The 20,595-nt window shown below is 41.4% G+C and overlaps 1 protein-coding gene across 1 annotated transcript in view; it reads right to left on the bottom strand.

Annotated features, from left to right (window-relative positions):
• Positions 1–20,595, bottom strand: part of pappa2 (pappalysin 2) — a 67,560-nt gene that overhangs the window by 1,797 nt on the left and 45,168 nt on the right. Inside the window, exons 17-22 of the mRNA XM_053495580.1 lie at positions 19,616–19,829; positions 18,445–18,613; positions 18,011–18,143; positions 12,727–12,836; positions 11,461–11,532; positions 4,973–5,071 (exon numbers count right to left, since the gene is read on the bottom strand). Of these exons, the coding sequence (XP_053351555.1) occupies positions 4,973–5,071; positions 11,461–11,532; positions 12,727–12,836; positions 18,011–18,143; positions 18,445–18,613; positions 19,616–19,829 (797 nt within the window). The remainder of the gene's footprint in view (positions 1–4,972; positions 5,072–11,460; positions 11,533–12,726; positions 12,837–18,010; positions 18,144–18,444; positions 18,614–19,615; positions 19,830–20,595) is intronic.

Below are 20,595 nucleotides of genomic sequence, written 5' to 3' on the forward strand. Positions count from 1 at the left end.
CAGCTGTATAAATTAAAGTGGACAGTAAGTGTACTGGCTAAATAAAGCACTGTGATTCTGAAAACATAAAATAGGCTTATAACCATAATAGAAACTCATTACATTCATCTAATAATAACAACTCACAATCATATTCCACAATCATTTGTTTTTGCAAATCTTTTAGAATAAATATGTGGTTGCTACTTAGTGATTGCGTCAGTTCATCCTCACTACAGTTTCGATATGTATTATGTTTTGACTGAGGAGAAAACATGGTTCATTCCACTTGTACAACCTCACACAGCTTAACCCACAGTCACAGGGTTGAATGACAATTGTTTCTATTCCCTCTGCATAATAACAATTTGTTTTCTGGTTTTCACCACCAACATGCACTTTATTCCTTACTTCCTATTAAATCGCAAGCAGAACATATCATATAAAGAGGGAACCACTGGATTAGTGGCTATTTAAGTGTCTTTTTAAAAATACTGTAGACATTGTCACAAAGCAACTTTACAGGCATAAAAGCTCTGGATATAAATTGAAAAATATATACTTTTTTTTTTACTTTATTAGTTGGTGAGAACGTATCGGGATATGACATGAGGAAGAATCCTTGACTCAAAAAGGAACCCATCCTCATTTGGGTGATACCAGATGGCCTGACCATAAACGCATTTTTATAAAATTTATAACAAATAAACTGTATTATTATTATTATAGAGCTTGGCTATTGGGATATGTTCATTCTGCCACCAAAGTCTGGTGATGCACTGATGTTGAGACATTTACATTTAGGCATTTGGCAGACGCTCTTATCCAGAGCGACTTACATTTTTATCTCATTACACAGCTGAGCACTTGAGGGTTAAGGGCCTTGCTCAAGGGCCCAACAGTGGCAACTTGGTGGTTGTGGAGTTTGAACCTGGGATCTTCCAAACCATAGTCCAACTTATTCCTTAACCACTGAGCTACCCCTGACCCCCACATTTGACATTCCAAGGTAGTCAACCATATACAGTTCAGTACGCAGTGTAACGAAACATCGTTCCTCCAGGACCAAGGTGCTACATTCATGCAACAACATAAATTAACAACACAACTCTACTGGAACCAGCTAGATAGCTAAGAGACCTAATTATATGACAGATTTGAAGGGTTCAGTGGGATTCAGGGTTTTGAAAAAAGAAAATCAGAGCAGTATGATTCTGTGTCTGAAATAATGTGACCTACTGTACCATTGGTCATACTACAGTATATGACATCATTAGGAAAGGCATCAGACTAACATCTTCTTGTAGCACTGGGTCAAATATATGCAATCATACTGTATTGCTAAATTATGCAAAGAGATTTCCGACTGCTTTGGGAAGAAGCATATGGGTGCGATGACCAGGTGTCTACATACCTTTAGCCACATACTGTAGTGTAGTGTTCATAATATAGTGCATAATCAAAGCTGAAAAACAAACACGGGCTGGGGTTGGGGTCTACCTGAGAAAATGGTCTGCCACCAGTTTTAGTTAGTTGAAGTGTACTAATTCTGTACCACATGCTGCCTGCACCCTGGGGGAATACTCCCCAGCGTTTAAGGGAAGCATCCATCCTGTTCATCTCGCTACACCTTTCATTAGACAAGTTTTGCATCTCCTCTTGTCCCCCTTTATTCCACTTCAGCAGCAGCTATGGCTAGTTTAGAGCCTGGAAGTAGTGCCAATTTTCAGATATTGCAGAGACAAGAGTTAAATATGGTGGTCATTATAAACCTGGAAAAGTCTTCCAGATATGGATTTAGTATCCCCGTACTCCTTAAGAGTACAAGGAAGTATGAAGAGTAATGGCACTTTAACGAGGGCTTTGCGAAGAATATAAGCTGAGCCGTGACATACTGTTAATTTGTAGAGAAACTAACTCTGATTGCTTTCTGAACTGTCATTGACTAAAATATGTGATCAGCAAGCTGGCTGTGTGTCTGGAACAGATTCAACTTTAGATGAGGTCTCACTCTGCCAGCCAAACATGCTGTATTAGATTCAGCATTTCTACACAATCAGCACAATGGATGTCTGAGCCAGACAGAGCGTCATTAAGATGGACAACATGCTCATGAATTATACTGGCATTATGTAGACACTGGCACACCACTCAGTCAGGTGGCAAGAGTTTTGTAATACACTAAGAAGATGTCACAAATGGAGAAATCTCATTTAAGAGAATTAAATGTGAATGGAGGAAACCTGACTGTGTCGTAGTATGACTGTGTAACAATGTCTGTGAAGATCTCAGCATGTGTGCAGAAGAATGTAACCCAGTGGTATACAAAAGGTTACACCATGAGACTGAGTCATGTGATCTTAGTAAATACACACATACAGTATATACATACATATATATACTGTAAATGCTGGGCAAACACCTATCAGTCATAATGCCATACAGATACAGCTGTGATCAGAATTTTACATACACTTATTGTGAAAAGGAAAGTCAGTGATATATGTTCTGCTTTTAATGATTTCCTTAAACTGGCCTTTATCTGGGGCAGAATGATTATGTAACATATGTCTTAAATTGAAGAAACCTCCCCCAAAATTTCAAGCACAAGATTTAATTTGTTTTGGGTTTTCTGATATCAACACAGGATCGAAATTATACAAACGGGGTCAAAAATATACATACACCCTCTTACAATATTAATTTAGTGAGTCACAAAGTGTCTTTTACCTTGCCAAGCCCAAGGCCTCTCAACTTCCTGTTAGTGATCGTGATTTACTACAGCTGGTAGCTTCTCTGTGCCAACATAATAAGGTTTGTTTGACAGCACTCATTGGATTGACTACACACAGCACAATGGAAAAGTCCAAGAAACTCTGAGAAAGCGAACGGTAGATTTACACAAGTCAGGAATGTCTCTTGGAGGGTTTTTGTAAGCATCTGCAGATTCCAAGATCAGTTCAAACAACTCTACATACGTACAAGTTATTGAGAGGTGTTGCCATTTTGGATGATTAGGAACAACCCAGGGACCACCAAGGCACCGGCCTGCCATGACCTGCAAGCTGCTGGAACACCAGTGTCACTGTCTACATTTAACCACTTTTATATCACCATGGACTGAAAAGCTGCCATTCAAGCAAGAAGGCCCTGTTCCAAAATTAGTACATTCAAGCTCAATTAAAGTTTTCAGCTGATCCAATGGACAAAGCCTTCTGGTTTCACCAGGGGTATGTTTGGAGGAGTAAAAGTGAAGCATTCAGCCCCATGGAAACTGTACCAACTGTTAGGCATGGTGGTGGCAGCATCAAACTTTGGTGTCGGTCTGCTGACAGTGCAACTGGTGCATTTCACAAAGAGGATAAATAATGCTACCTCAGAATTCTTCAGCATGACCATAAATCATCAGTTGGATGGTTTGAGAGTTCCAACAGGACAGTGACCATACAACACACTGGTAACACACTGGAAACTGGTTGTGGAATAGATAAAGCAGGCTGTCTTTTATATTTAAGGGCCTCACCCCTGAGCGTCCTTGCCAGGAAAACAACTTAATTAATTGAACAACACAAATTGTGGTTAGTCAGGTTGGTCAAATATTCAACTTGAATTTTTACAGGAAGTGGTAGATGGCTACCAACATATCTTCTAATGGTCAAATTGGGCGTAGTGATGTACAGTAGTGGTTAGCACTGTTGCCTTGCACCTCCAGGGTCTGAGTTTAATTCCTGGCCAGACTTGATTCCCATCCCATGTGTGTATGGTGTTCGCATGTTCTCCCCGTGCTTGGTTTCCTCCAGGTACTCCGGTTTCCTCCCACAGTCCAAAGACATGCAGATTAGGCTAAGTGGCGTAATGTGTGAATGAGTGTGTGTACATGTGTGCCCTGCGATGGACTGTCACCCTGTCCAGGGTATGCCCCGCCTCGTTCCCTAAGCCTCCTGGGATAGGCCCTAGGCCCCACGTGACCTTGAACACAGGATAAAGTGGTATAGATGATGAGTAAGTGTGTGAGTGGTCAGACTTGCTAATAGACTGTCAATCAAATATAAGGTGTGCTGTAGGTATAATTTTGATTCTGTGTTCTTTCCTGAAAACTCAAAATAAATGAAAAACACATTAAAGACGTATGCTGTCCAGTCATTCTGTCACAGGAAGAGACCATTAAAAAAAACATTGCAAGCTAAATATTGCCTCAAAGTTATTATTCATGATGAGGTTATTGTGAGTTTCTGATGAGAAATGGTGAAACATAAACAAGAGCACTTATCTCAGATCACATCTAGCAAATAATTTAAAAAATGTTGTTGTGATACATACAGTACTGCAGTCTCTACTGCAATACCACAAACTTACCTGGTCTGTAGAGTGACCCCTATATATCAAGATTCCATAGAACACCTCGTGTGTGTGTTATGTCACACCTATGATACTCTGAGCAAGAAAGAAACTGCAGACTAGGTTGCTCTCACTCTGTTCTCCTGTTTCAGCCCTCATTTCTGGCACTGATTCGAGACACTATTAAAACGGAGTGCTGCTATCAACGTGTCCGGCGTTCTTCCCTTGCCTGTGTAAACTTGCAAGTGTCAGTTCCTGCTGGACCCACGGTGGCAGGATGCTTCCACTCACTGTTTATTTCTTTTTCTCTGCATCTGCTCATTAAAAAAGCACTATTTTACTGTCTCCCATGACCACAGACACCTGGCCTGGGCCTAATAAAACCCATTTAGGCAGGTCATTTATTTACACCAGGCCCTCTTTCCCCTGAATTCACTGCTCTAAGTTGAAGAGATTGACATTCACCTGAGCAGATATGAAAAAGAAAACATATTTGATTTCTATGAAAACGTGTCGCTGCAAAACTTGAACTGCAGAATAATTGTGGAAGACAGACTAAGAGAATATAATTGATATCGCTGAGCCGCTGGGCTTTATTACTTTTCCAGCATGATCACTGTGTTAAAATGCTTTATTTAAAAGAATGTACTTTTACCTTTTTGGTAGAGAGAGTGGATGGACAGCAATCTCCTCCATCGTACTGGCAGTAGGCTCGGTTGTTAATGGTATCACACCAGCCATCTCCACCAAATGGCTTAGAAGAAAGAAAATTAGCTTTAGAGACTATCATCTTTAAAAAACATATATATAACCGTCACTAAACACCTCACCTGGGTAACCTAACTGAGACTGTGTCCCCCCTTTTTCATTTTATGGCTTGACGCCAAATTTAAGAAAGCTTCAGTGTGATGTGCCAAATTTACAATTTTGGCCTTCCTCCAGCACTTGGAGCAATTCAGTTCTACTTCTGAGCCCAAGAACAGCTGCTAAAGACATTATTTTTTACAAGACCTACTAGGCCTACCTATAACCACACTTTATTAGACTACACTTTGATATTTGCTTGTATCCTTTTCTTCTGATCTTTGCATTAGCCAAACCCATGAAACAATATATTGAATGTTTTTTTTCTTAAAATGTTAATTGAATGAAAAGGCTAATTATACACGCAGTGTGTTTAGTGGGCTGATTTTTAGCCTGACAGATTCAGTTCTCTGATTTGATCTGGACTGGCAAATATAAATTTCTCCTAGGTGTGTAAGAGTGTGTGAATGTGTGTGCCATGTGAGGAACTGGCACCATCCAGGGGGTATGTCTAAATAGAAGGAAGGTGCCATGTGAGGAACTGGCACCATCCAGGGGGTTTGTCTAAATAGAAGGAAGGTAATTAGTGGTGGCTTGATGGTGAGCACTGTCGCCTTGCGCCTCCATGGTCCACGTTTGATTCCTGCCTGCATGTTCTCCCCATGCTTGTTTCCTCCGGGTACTCCGGTTTTCTCCCACCATCTATGGATATGCACATTAGGCTAATTGCCGTTCTTACAATTGCTCCGTAGTGTATGAATGCGTGTGTGAATGTTGACCAGTGGATGAGTACAATGGTCACCACTGGCCTCCACATTCCCTACTTGGAGGTTCTTAGATGGATGAATAGATGGAAAAAACAAGTAAGATATTTAATGTAGGTTTCTATTTCATGTAATTGGATCCAATGTAAGAAAGGCCACTGTAATAATATTTTACACTGGGACCTTAAAATATTTGTAAAAAATTGAGTTAAGTCTAAATCATGATGAAAAATTCGCCTGCACTGTCATACTCAGCAAATTATTCCGTCATATAATATATCATAAAAACAAAGTCAATCCTTACAGGGTGGCCAGTTCAGCCACTATCATACCTTAACACAAAATTTTAGCAATAACTTGGCGCCAAATGCTATTACTTTCTTTCACCTCTCACCAGTTTGCTGTGTGATACTTGATGCTGATTGGCCACAATAAATCAGGGGAGTGAGAAAGAGAGGGAGGAGTGAGGGGGTGCCCCCCCCCTCCTCTCCCCAGTGCGTCAATTCATGAAAGTGTACATATTAGAGATAAATGTGCCTGTTCCAGTAAACATTTCTGTTCAAGCTTGGACAAGTGCCTCCTCTGCATGTAACTAAAAGCAGAAAAAAAATAAATAAAAGAAGCTGAATCCTTGAAGTTTGCCCAAAAAGTTTTTAAGCTTACATCCATATTCTCATATCATTTGTACATTGCACTCATGCAGCTTCCTAGCAAAATCATCCATAATACATGGACCATATTTTTGTTTGTATTTATTCTGTGTGAAAGAAAGAACAAAAAGATAAAATAAGGTAGCAGCAACTGTGAATCTGGATGTATTTGAAGGCAGATGTATATGAAAGTATGAAATCCTCTGAACAAAAGTAACACAAACAATAATATTTACCATATTATGGATTATGAACATTGGCAATACTGTCATACTAAGAACTTGTGTATGACACAAGTAAAAAAAAAAAAGCTAGAGTGCAATGCCGACGAAGCTAGAATGTGGAGCATGCGCAACATCCTCTGGTGGTGCCAGCATGACTTTCCCAAAGTATGGTGGTGGTGCCAGCATTTCATCCTTAAAGCATGCCGTCCTCAATGCTGGGAACTAGCATGTCATCCTAACATCCAGCTGGTGGTCAGGAATTTGATGTCAGAGGGCGTAGCAGTGCATGATTTGAGCAGAAAAGGGATAATTTATGCAGAGCAGGGCAAATATTGCACAGAATGGGGGACGATTTAGGCAGAAAGCTGCAAAAGGCCCAGATCAGGAAGCATGGCTTGGAGCAGAAGCATGACTGAGGGATTGAACAGAGTTGAGCTAATGGCCTTTTGCTAGAGCATGAAACAGGAGACAGCTCACTTGGACTCTTTTGAGTGTGCTGTGACCATAGCTTTCCTTCTAGACATATCCAGGTGAGGCTTGCCTGTTACATCCATAACATGTCAGGTTTTCTGTTAGGTCTGCAAGTCTGGATGTACTCTCAAACAGACATTTATTAAAGTACATCTTCTGAAAAATGATACAAGCTCAAAACCAGGCATAAACTAGGAGCATTTGCATCAGAGATTTTGCTACATAAAAAGTAGCGACTTATATGCATATAAACATACCTCAAGGAAACATAATAAAAAGCTTAAATAATGATGAAAATTAATTGAAAGAATCAACACATCTGCAGCATGGTGGCTTAGTGGTCAGCACTGTCGCCTTGCACCTCCAGGGTCTGGGTTTAAATCCCGGCCCGGATCGATTCCCGCCTCCATGTGCAAGGAGTTTGCATGTTCCACCCGTGCTTGGTGGGTTTCCTCTGGGTATACTGGGTTCCCTGTGATGGATTGGCACCCTGTCCAGGGTGTACCCTGCCTTCTGCCCTAAGTTTCCTGGGATAGGTTCCAGGCCTCCCTGTATACAGGATTAATTGGTATAGTGGATGGGATGAAGAAACACCTCTAACAGGAAGCATATGGGAGAAACATGTGTCTTACTTTTTCCCTGAAGGGATTTTTCACTTTTTCAGTATCAATATAACTTTACGTGTCAGTTTATCATTTCTGAATATATAGAAAATGACTTTAGCTATAATATCAAATTTCCAGATTTTTAAGGTCTTTAGAAAGCAAGTCACAGAACACCCAGCCTGCATTTTATGTAAGTATACCAGAAACTTTCCACTACAAAATTTAATACTTGCTCTCTTTTAAGGCTCAAGTCATAGTCTAAAGTCTGTGGTGGTGCTTGATTTAACTAACACATGAAGCCATTCAAGATTCTTATTAAGCAGTGCTATTGTGTTCCAAGAGGAAATCCTACTATTAAAATTGAATGTATGAACTTCAGGAAGAGAAGTGTGGAAAGTCTACTTACAATCTATGATTTATGGTGGAGCACCAGGGTGGTCCCTTACCAATTACTTCAATAACTCTTGACAAAATTATGAGAAGAATAAATAATCCAATTTAGCTAGTTTCAGTTATCATACGATATTAAATGTAGTGCTCCCTGATTAAGCTGTGCTGTATTGGGTTTCCATTCATAACCTGTGCTATGATGTATCATTTATCATATCGTAATGGAATAGCTATTAGGCATGGCAACACGTGACAAAAAAGTGTGATTTAATGGGCATGTGGTGGATGGAACATGATACTGTGAGATGTGTCTGGTGAGATGTTGAAGTGAGTTGCTGAACAGATGGATTAAAGGTAAAAAAAAAAAACCTTAAACAAATAACCTGAAATCATATGGGGTGATTCACTCGAAAGAGGCCTTCAATATTCTGTAATAACTCTCGCTAGGACAAAGCAATCTGAATGAAAAAACATACAATGTGCTTCTCAGTAAATGGAGCTTCAAAAATGCCAGGATGCCCCTGAGTGGAAGATTTGAAGGAAAACATCCAATGGAAAATTGCTGTTATTCACCTTGAAATTCTTGCAGATACATGTAGGTTCAGGAACATGAAGGCTCCGTCGAAATGTGTTTGGCAGAAAATATAGATCACTTCCAGCATCGCATGTAATGTAATCAATTATGCATACATTAAGGTATTTTTTTGTTCAGATTGCTTCATCTTAACAGGAGTTATTATTACAAAATAATCGGGGATTCTTTCAAGTGAATCATAGTATATTATATACTATGTAATCCCTATATAATATAATATATAAGAGAGTGCAAAGGCTTTTTTTATGAAGATCAGCTCTGTTTGTTCCTTGCCCATTCACACCAGAGGTTTATGATGATAAAATTTAAAATACCAAATTATTTGTGTCTGTGCTTCTTCTTTAATCAAACTGTAATTTGAATGTTGGAGTGTTTATTTGCATGTCACATAAGGCCTGGCAGTCAGGAGTATAACCTGAACATGCAAAAATTGTTAAAGCAGATCAGGGCAAACATGTTTACTAGTTCAACATTTAAGAAATTCCAATAATGAATCAATCCAAAACGTAAAAGGCAGAGAATTTATCAGGCATAGTAAGTTCTTTTATAGTCATAAACCTATCAACAGTGTCTTGGTTATTGACGTTGATGGGCGTAACCCCATGAAAACACACAGCACGGCTCATTCTGACCTACATCTAAGCTGTGGTGCTAAAAACTTTTTTAATAGAAACAATATTTTAGAGCAAAAATCATACAGTGGTGTCTTTATTTTGACATAATGTGTCACAACAGACCACATGTCTCATTGATTGTTTTTGAAAAACGACCCTACTCAGTATCTTCCATCCTTGGCAAACTCAACATGTGGCGGCTAGCGTCCTAACTAACATTTAAGACTACTGTACTGTCAAGAACGCACACTGTCAGTGAGAACATTTTTGCATTGGTAGACAGGCTGACAGTTAACATATTAAATCAAACCCTAAACCAGGTTTTCACCCTATATTCTATTTTTTACTTCAATGCTAGTGATCAGCAAGGAAAGAGTTGAAAGTAAACTGCCGAAACTTTCTTTGTGGTAAATCTATCAAGCAGAATTACACATTAATATATAATTCTTTCATTTTCTGTCATGGGAGCAGGCATGCTACTCTCATCATTGCACTTTATTGTGATAGATTTAAAAAGTCTATTACAATAGTTCTGTACCTTTGGGCCATGTGCAGGCCATTCAGATCATGTTAACTTGGCGTCTCAGCACTGAGCTTGTCAGTAGACATTTAAAAGACTCGTCATGGTTATGGAACGGCTACAAATCAGATCCCAAGGTAAGTGGGTGGAAAGAGAGAGAAGGTGTTTATACTAATACGTAAACTGCATTATAGAGGCACAGCTGTTTTAACGGTTTCTGACGGTGTGGCTTTCTGTGACGTGCAGTCAGACTGGGAAGTATTACTGTCTCATTTAGTACATTTTTTACAACCTTTACAGACTGACCTACGTATAAGATTCTATCTAACTTATTTTTGGAAAAATAAATTCATTTTATTAATAGATTATTTACATACAGTAATATATGTAAATATATGGCAAATTATTGCTTAGAAAGCATAACAAAAGCAGCTATTACTTCCTCGATTTTGTTAAGGATTTAACCCTTAGGGCATCATTATAGTTTTATAGGGTCAATTAAAATCTTTCGGTAAAATTTAAAAAAAATAAAAATAAATAAATAATAATAATAATAATAATAATAGTCTTATTATAAAAAAAAACAATAAACCAAATATAGGATTATTTAATCTAGCTTTTAATTGGCTTGTCCGTCAGGCAGATTATTTTACTAATTTTAAAAACTTTCCAATAAGAAATATTAAAGAAAAATAAGACATTTCGAAGCTTAAAAATAGAAGTATGTCTAGGAATTTGCACAAATACTCATATATTTGGTTTCTTGTAATCATATAATACAAGAGGATATCGTCACGATATTTCACTTGTGAATATGTGAAATTAAGTCCTCTAATAGGAGAGATTTCAGTCAAAGTATAAGCAAGTATTTACTTTTGTTGTTGAGGTGGAAATTGGAATTATTGTGTGTAATGCCTTTTTTATTCGATTTTATTTTATAATAATTTTTGCTCCTTTTATGAAGGTGTAAATAATTATTTAGAGCCGTGTATATTAGGAAACGAACTAGATACAGAATTGTTGCTGATCTCCGTGCACATTTTTACTTTCTCGGTCCTGGCCAAGTCTTGCTGAACACATTATTGGCTCTCAAAAATAAAACAATCAACCCCAGCCTTATCGCTCACGACTGATGATGGAGTTCTTCAAGCCTCCACTTTGAGCTGGTAGAACTCAATCAAAGTACTTGTTCTTTTCCAGCTGAAAAGGAGCAGATGTGGACCCTACTATAGTTTATCAAATTTTCCGTGGCACACTTGACATATCGGGCCAGTAAAAACTGAGACGGGATCCAACAGAAAATCTCTTCAAAATGAAACATCATGAAAACATGAATAACTGTGATAGGTATTTTGCTCGAAACTCGAACCATCAGAACTCCGGCACCAGTCATTATACAAATGATGGCGGTTCTGGTGCTTTGCAGACCTTACATAACAAAGTTTGTTTACAGTAGGCAGTGAGGATTGTGGCTTAATACTTTACTAAACTCTATTAAAGACTCACCTCACAGGACTGAATGCAGTGGATCTGTTCAGGGTTGGGGTGCCATTTCATTGTGCCTGTACATACAATGCTCTACACACACACACACACACACACACACGCACACACACACACACACACACACATATCACATCAATAATCCTTCGTATTATTGGGAACATGGTTTAAACTCTAGTTGTCCCCCCCGCTGATGCCAGTGTACCTACTGTAAACTTAACTCTAACTCTAATTCTATGGTCACTGTGGAATTATTAGTAAGCATGTACACACAGAGTTTTTAACTATGAAAAACATAGTGTGAATATTGAATTTTATAAGGAATAAAACTATAAAATAAACAGGAAACGCTGTTTTACGAAAATCCTGGAAGTCGATACCTTATCTCCTTATCTCAGTGTGACCTTTCCTCCAACGCGCTTACCCAATCAGCGAAACATTTGGATATCATTCCTGGAAAGGTCACTTTATGTAAGGGTGCTGAAATCTGGATATAAACAGTGGGAAAATGCCTGATACCTAGAGAGATCTGAGTGCTTGGTGTGTGGTATTTTAATTGTCTTCTGTATAAACATTTCCACCAAAATCATCAGTTACAAATTGCTATGGAGACAAGTAGATTATGCTGGCCTTTAGCAGAGGAATCGAGAAGCAATTTCAGTGTGAAAAAAGTCCAACTGTTACAAGTTCTTATTTAGATATGTCAATAATATGACAGTGCCCTCCAACTGGGGTGCTTGTGGAATGCAAGGTCAAATGCCTGAATGCTTAACATGATGATTAAAATAAAATCAACTCTTGGGGAAAAAGAAGTCTTGAGCATTTGTCAAGGCTCAAACTTGATTGTATGAAATATGTTCTCCTTTTACGAATGGATCGCATGCGATGTTATTACGCAGGAGAGTCGAGCTGAGGGTGAAAAACCTGGTGGCTAATTATCGATGTGGTCAGGGCGGATAAACATATTGTATATGCAGTGTTTTTCAGTCCTTATGAATAGCAGGTGGGAACAAATGAGACTCACTCCTGTGGTCATCAGCACCACCTCACACCTGGCTTTAATTCACAGACTGCTGCTTAGCTGCTAGTTGTATTTGGCTTGAAGTGGTAAAAGAATGTAGTCAAATGGTCAAAATGCTATGACAATATAAACAAAACGAAAATGAAAAAAAAGAAACATGCAGGGTTACATAAACTACAAGATGACTGCTATGGGAATTAGCTTTTAAGGTAAAACAGCAAATGCTTCCAAATAGGAAATGACTTCACCTGAACCCTGGTAGGAAGGATCCAGTGTTTGAGTGTATCAGCCGTGGAGTTATTGGGCAACATCACAGGGTCACTCAATGGGACAACACATACAGGGTAGCAGACTGCACCTGCCATGACACAAGACAGAATTCAATTTAATGAAAGGAGTTAAAGAACGAAACAAACAAAAAAATCAACATCTGGTTTAAAAACTGGCTTAAACATCTGAGTTATACGCTTAGCAGGAAACACTGCCACATGAAAGCTTCAAGGTATCTAGCCAGAGTTTTGCATGTTCTCTCCATGTCTGTAAGAGTTCTTCCAGATTCTCCAGTTTAATCCCACCTTCTGAAATCATACTGGTATGTGTAAGACATGTGTACATGTGTAACAACGATCCGGTGCTGCCTCCGCCACACAGTTGACTATGGGAGCTAGCCCGTCGGGGTCGGGTAAAAGGACACGGGACACCAGGGAAGTGCCCCGGGATCACCAATAGCGCTCCGGAGGAGCGGTTTAAGGAGGGGGGTACTGTAAGGGTCCGCCACTAGAGGCCACTGTTTTTATTTTGTAGTTTTGTTGGCCGACTCAGTTTCCCAGCAGGCACCTCGGTCAGGTGATGCGGGTGCACACCTGAACCGAGGTAGCCATCAATCAATCTATAAAAAGCTGCTTAGACTGGGAAACTGGGTCGAGCATTTTTGGTAACACCACTGTCATTTGTGTGGGCTTTTTGTTCTGTTTTGTTATATGTTTAGTTTGTACTTTGATTTTAGTTGTGTTGACTTGGGCTCTCTTATTGGCAATGTCTCTGTGTATGTTTTGTGTGTCTGTGTTTGTGGCGCTGATTCAGTCCTGTCCTCCTGTGTTCTTGTGGTAAGCTAGAGCAGGTAAGTAGTTAGGTGTGTGTGTGGCTAGGAGCATGATTAGCTAAATTCTATGTTGAGTTACAGTACAGTTACAGTACTAGCATGCTTCTAGCCATAGCCCCTCTATGTCTCTAGCTGTCCTGTGTTTCCTCTCCCCCTAGTGTCCCAGTGTGCCTAGGTTTAGAGTGTTGTCCCTCCTGGCTTTGGAGTAACGACTAGCTTGTGAGTGCCGCCTCGCTTAGTCTTGGAGGGCTGCCTCGCCTAGCCACTGGGTATCCTTTGTCTGTGTTTCTGTGCCCCTATTCCCTAGTGTGTTTAAGCTATTAGGTAAGTATAGCTTAGTGCATGTTGGGGCTAAAGACATGCTTAGCTAGGTGTATGTGTAGCTGACTGTCATGGTTAAGCTTAGCTTAACCATGTTTAGCTAAAAGCCATGCCTAGCTGATTGCCATGTCTTTAGCCCTCGTCCCGTCCCTCTCTTGGTCTCTTGTCTCTAGTCTTTACGTGTTTCCCGTTCTTCTCTAGTGTCTCCCGTTCTTCTCTAGTGTCTCCCGTTCTTCTCTAGTGTCTCCCGTTCTTCTCTAGTGTCTCCCGTTCTTCTCTAGTGTCCAGTTTCAGCTCCACGCCTCGTTTGTGTCCTGTTATGTGTTTGTCCCCCCTGCCTGTGTCTCGCCACAGGACGTGTTTTGTGTCTCCTCCTGCCTGTGTCTCGCCACAGGACGTGTTTTGTGTCTCCTCCTGCCTGTGTCTCGCCACAGGACGTGTTTTGTGTCTCCTCCTGCCTGTGTCTCGCCACAGGACGTGTTTTGTGTCTCCTCCTGCCTGTGTCTCGCCACAGGACGTGTTTTGTGTCTCCTCCTGCCTGTGTCTCGCCACAGGACGTGTTTTGTGTCTCCTCCTGCCTGTGTCTCGCCACAGGACGTGTTTTGTGTCTCCTCCTGCCTGTGTCTCGCCACAGGACGTGTTTTGTGTCTCCCCCTGCCTGTGTCTCGCCAGAGGGCGTGTGTTTTGTGTCTCCCCCTGCCTGTGTCTTGCCAGAGAGCCCCTGTTAGCACAAAGTTAAGTATGGTTTGAGTTTGTTTGTTCCTTTGTTTGCATCTTTATTTATATTTTGTGTTTAACTATTAAAAAGACTCTTTTGGGTTACACCACCCCTCTGCCTCTATGCCTGCTCCTTCCGCCCACGGCGTTCAACACCTGCCACAACACCCCGATCATGACAGAATGCTCGACCTACCAAGGCATAGCAGAGGGGGCTGGGACTAAAGCGGCAGCCTCACGTGGAGGCCACAGCTGCAGCACCCTTCAGCCTCACGTGGAGGCCACAGCTGCAGCACGCCGAGCGCCTCACGGGGAGGCCACCGCTGCAGCACGCCGAGCGCCTCACGGGGAGGCCACCGCTGCAGCACGCCGAGCGCCTCACGAGGAGGCCACCGCTGCAGCACGCCGAGCGCCTCACGGGGAGGCCACCGCTGCAGCACGCCGAGCGCCTCACGGGGCGGCCACCGCTGCAGCAGCAGCCATCGCCGAGCGCCTCGTGGAGGTCCCAGCAGCAGCAGCAGCCATCGCCGAGCGCCTCATGGAGGTCCCAGCAGCAGCAGCTATCGCCGAGCGCCTCGTGGAGGTCCCAGCCACACCAGCAAGCCTCAGGTGGAGGCCCCCACCTTTTACCCCCACCTTCTTCCAGTAGCCCTTATTCAAGGCTTGCCACCTTCGGAGCGACACCCCAGCACAGCGTCCAGCACCCGGCTTCGATGTCGGGCACCCAGCGCTGCACGGCGGAGGAAAAGCCAGTACTGCATCGGCCGCCCGGATTGGGGGACAACTCAGCACTGTCTTCAGGGGCTCTACTTCTCAGAGCAATACAGTGCTGCCCCCTCCGCCCAGCCTATAACAACGATCCGGTGCTGCCTCCGCCACACAGTTGACTATGGGAGCTAGCCCGTCGGGGTCGGGTAAAAGGACACGGGACACCAGGGAAGTGCCCCGGGATCACCAATAGCGCTCCGGAGGAGCGGTTTAAGGGGGGGGAGGGGTACTGTAAGGGTCCGCCACTAGAGGCCACTGTTTTTATTTTGTAGTTTTGTTGGCCGACTCAGTTTCCCAGCAGGCACCTCGGTCAGGTGATGCGGGTGCACACCTGAACCGAGGTAGCCATCAATCAATCTATAAAAAGCTGCTTAGACTGGGAAACTGGGTCGAGCATTTTTGGTAACACCACTGTCATTTGTGTGGGCTTTTTGTTCTGTTTTGTTATATGTTTAGTTTGTACTTTGATTTTAGTTGTGTTGACTTGGGCTCTCTTATTGGCAATGTCTCTGTGTATGTTTTGTGTGTCTGTGTTTGTGGCGCTGATTCAGTCCTGTCCTCCTGTGTTCTTGTGGTAAGCTAGAGCAGGTAAGTAGTTAGGTGTGTGTGTGGCTAGGAGCATGATTAGCTAAATTCTATGTTGAGTTACAGTACAGTTACAGTACTAGCATGCTTCTAGCCATAGCCCCTCTATGTCTCTAGCTGTCCTGTGTTTCCTCTCCCCCTAGTGTCCCAGTGTGCCTAGGTTTAGAGTGTTGTCCCTCCTGGCTTTGGAGTAACGACTAGCTTGTGAGTGCCGCCTCGCTTAGTCTTGGAGGGCTGCCTCGCCTAGCCACTGGGTATCCTTTGTCTGTGTTTCTGTGCCCCTATTCCCTAGTGTGTTTAAGCTATTAGGTAAGTATAGCTTAGTGCATGTTGGGGCTAAAGACATGCTTAGCTAGGTGTATGTGTAGCTAAAAGCCATGCCTAGCTGATTGCCATGTCTTTAGCCCTCGTCCCGTCCCTCTCTTGGTCTCTTGTCTCTAGTCTTTACGTGTCTCCCGTTCTTCTCTAGTGTCTCCCGTTCTTCTCTAGTGTCCAGTTTCAGCTCCACGCCTCGTTTGTGTCCTGTTATGTGTTTTGTGTCTTCTCCTGCCTGTGTCTCGCCACAGGACGTGTTTTGTGTCTCCTCCTGCCTGTGTCTCGCCACAGGACGTGTTTTGTGTCTCCTCCTGCCTGTGTCTCGCCACAGGACGTGTTTTGTGTCTCCTCCTGCCTGTGTCTCGCCACAGGACGTGTTTTGTGTCTCCTCCTGCCTGTGTCTCGCCACAGGACGTGTTTTGTGTCTCCTCCTGCCTGTGTCTCGCCACAGGACGTGTTTTGTGTCTCCTCCTGCCTGTGTCTCGCCACAGGACGTGTTTTGTGTCTCCTCCTGCCTGTGTCTCGCCACAGGACGTGTTTTGTGTCTCCTCCTGCCTGTGTCTCGCCACAGGACGTGTTTTGTGTCTCCTCCTGCCTGTGTCTCGCCACAGGACGTGTTTTGTGTCTCCTCCTGCCTGTGTCTCGCCACAGGACGTGTTTTGTGTCTCCTCCTGCCTGTGTCTCGCCACAGGACGTGTTTTGTGTCTCGCCACAGGGCGTGTGTTTGTTCCCCTGTCTGTGTCTCCAGAGAGCCCCTGTTAGCACAAAGTTAAGTATGGTTTGAGTTTGTTTGTTCCTTTGTTTGCATCTTTATTTATATTTTGTGTTTAACTATTATTAAAAAGACTCTTTTGGGTTACACCACCCCTCTGCCTCTATGCCTGCTCCTTCCGCCCACGGCGTTCAACACCTGCCACAACACCCCGATCATGACAGTATGTGAAATAGTTATACTTAAATTGCCCCAGGTGTAAAGTAGTGTAAAGTTGTGTATTTAAAAAAAAAAAAAAGTGCAATAGTTAAATTTCTCAGAAATGCTGTATAGCAGGATTCTCAGTAAACCTAACTAGCAAATATCTTCATATAGTAAATCATCCCTGAGACTGAAAGTGCACATTCACTCACTCATCGTCTACACTGTACAGGGTCACTGGTGGCCTGGAGCCTACAGGAGACTTATGGCACAAGGCGGGGTACACCCTGGATAGGGTGCCAATCCATCACAGGGCACACACAGACTTATATTTTGGGAACGTCAATTAGTCTAATCTCATTGTCTTTGGACTGTGGGAGGAAACCGCAGTATCCGGAGGAAACCCACCAAACACAGGGAGAACATGCAAACTCCATGCACACAGAGATGGGATTCAAACTCGGACCCTGGACGTGTAAGGCGCCAGTGCTGACCTTAAGACACTGTGTCGCCTCACCACAGGGTCATCCCACCAAATATTGATTTGGTTTCATTCATTACTGTTTACTGCTTTTCACATTATTCTTTAAAATATAGAAGCTTTAAAACTGTCATACAGTACCAGAAAAGTGATCTCTTACATAATAAGGCCAAAAAATCTGTAATAAAATTTGAACTAAAAAACCACAGGGTGCCTAAATCTTTAGAACAGTACTGTAAAATGTAATAATGATAACTGATATATAATTGAAATTTAACCAATGCATTGATCACATTAAAGTGGCAACTAAATACATATTTAAATCCTCACCGATGCCATATCCCTCATCACAGGTGTACTCGACCATGTTGATAGCTAAAGGGACCTCGCACAATCCTCCCATTGTCTTACACATTGAGAAAGCCTCAGTCCAGTGGCCATCCTTTGTGCAGCGGATTGAGTACTATAGTGATAAGAAACAAAGGTGATTCGGAATGTATTATGTTCACTTATCAAGATGAGCTGCAAAAAGACCCAATTAAAATAAAAGCATTTAAAATAAAACCCATTTAATTTGATTTGTATAGCACTTTTTTAACAATTGACAGAAAAGCAGCTTTATAGATTTACAGCTTAAGTCCATTGCCTGTTTTTATCATTGCATTTTTTAATGAAGTGCTACATAAATAATATGAAATGTGCAAGAACTGTTTCAAATAATGTGTGGGAAAGGGATAAAAACGACACTATTAAGATGATCTTACCTTCTCTGTAGGAACAGGGCAGTGTAGAGTACACACGCTATCATAGTTAAGGTTATCCGTACATGTATACATGCCTTCAAACATGGCAGGCAGAGCAGGGCATGAGACAGGGGAACAGCCACTCGTCTGCCATCTGCCACCCTCTAAACACTCCAGCTTCAGAAACCTCCTGTACACACACACACACACACACACAGTACTATAATAATGGTCATTTTTCCACTGAACTGACTTTTTACTTGGACTTAACTCTCATCTGAATCTCAGTAATGAATAGAAAATATTTTAGTCCAATATTTAAGTTTTGCATTTAAAAGCAGTTTATAGTTTTAAAGCAGTTTTGGAAACGAACACGATAGACATAACATAAATCTGCACATTTTCCTTTTACTGTGAATCATTTACAACATAAAGCACATACAGACAGGATTGCACATAAACAATTATAGTTTGCCATCTGGTTATATTCTAAACTACTCAACTCCCCAATTAAGATGTTTCCAACCTAATGAACAATACACCTGTTACCACAATGAACATTACGTAAAAGATCAATTCATATTCATGTGTCAAAACCATTTGGTAGGAATCACTCAGTCCTGATTGGCACAGAACTGTTTAAAGGTAGAAACACACAGAAGCAATAACTATATTGCATATAACATATAATATGATTTACTCTAAAAGGCATTCCATTATAAGAGTATATGTGTGAAAGGTATAATAAAGAAAATCATTCACAATCTTTCATTAGAACTATCAGCTATGATTTGCAGCATGAATGGGCAATTAAAAGGAGTTTAGAGATGTTTACATATTTTAACAACCAGTTTAATGAGCCATAAAGCCATTGCAGGTGTAAACGCAGCCATGGAGGTACGGCCTCCGCTGACCTTGTTAAGAGGTAATAAACTGCATTATGTAATCCAGTTGGATAAACTCAGTCTCATGGTATATGATTAGCTAATTTGTGCATACATAAAAGTTATGATATTGGAGAAGTATTTCAGAAGATATATAGTCAAGTATTGATCTTAACTGTAATATATGGTCCACGTGAATAATGAAGAGTGTCGTTTAGTTCATCACACCAATTGCAATGACACCAACTTCAAAATCCAGTGCAGACCTGCTGGGTGTGAAAGAGAAAATGTTGCATAGTATCACTCACTTCCTTGGCTTTTTGGTCAGGGTACCCGTAACGTAGTGTCCAGGGTTGCATTTGTATCGGCACACTGTACCCACATCATGCCTCTTGCCACTGCACTGCGGCACCAAGAGCTTAGCATTGGGGACAACAGGTGGTTCCTGACACTCAATCTTGCAATATGCTTCAGGGAATGACCACAGTCCATCCTCAAGACAGGCCAATGTATTGCTTTCACCTAAGCAAAAGTAAACATCAGGTCTGAAATATAACAACTTAAAAGAGTCATTAAAACGCTATACAGAAACTTGGAATGGTATGCCAGAAATTCAACTTCATAAAAATGACAAATGGATTCCAGCATGAAATCATTTACAACACAGTTTTTTCATATATTTAGAAATGCGACTAACTTTGCTTTTGTACTTTATATTTAAATGCATCTGGGATTTTACATTTTACAATGAACACGCAATGCAAGCACATCAGAAGGTGAAGGATATAACTTAATGAGAGACGGTAATCCAAATCTGTTTTCTCTAAAGGTTAATGACGGGCAACAGAACCTCACGGTAACTTGTACCTTATGTGGGATATATGCCTACAGTATAACATGCCTGAGGCTTATGATGCTGGTAAGGTGAAAACTTACTTTCTCTGATGCATGAAAACTTTAAAAGCATATTTTATTAGTCAGTAAAAATATAACTTTCTTTCATAATATATTTATTCAGTAATCTTCTATACTATATAACATATGCTCTCTCCAGCAGTAGTAGTGTAAGTTTTGGTGTTGCTTTTCTGGGATGGTCACCATGAGAGCCACTTCATCATGGTGCTTGATGGGTTTTGCAAATGCCCTTGACAATTGACTTTCAGGTCTTTTGTTGTTCTTGTTACATAATTATTTAATTCCAAATGGGTTATTTCATAGTTACAACATCCCCAGTATTGTTGTAAAATGTAGAAAATTAATGACTAAAGAAAGAAATTAGCAAATTTTC

This window comes from Clarias gariepinus, chromosome 1 (genome assembly GCF_024256425.1).
Source record: "Clarias gariepinus isolate MV-2021 ecotype Netherlands chromosome 1, CGAR_prim_01v2, whole genome shotgun sequence".
Lineage (NCBI taxonomy): Eukaryota > Metazoa > Chordata > Actinopteri > Siluriformes > Clariidae > Clarias > Clarias gariepinus.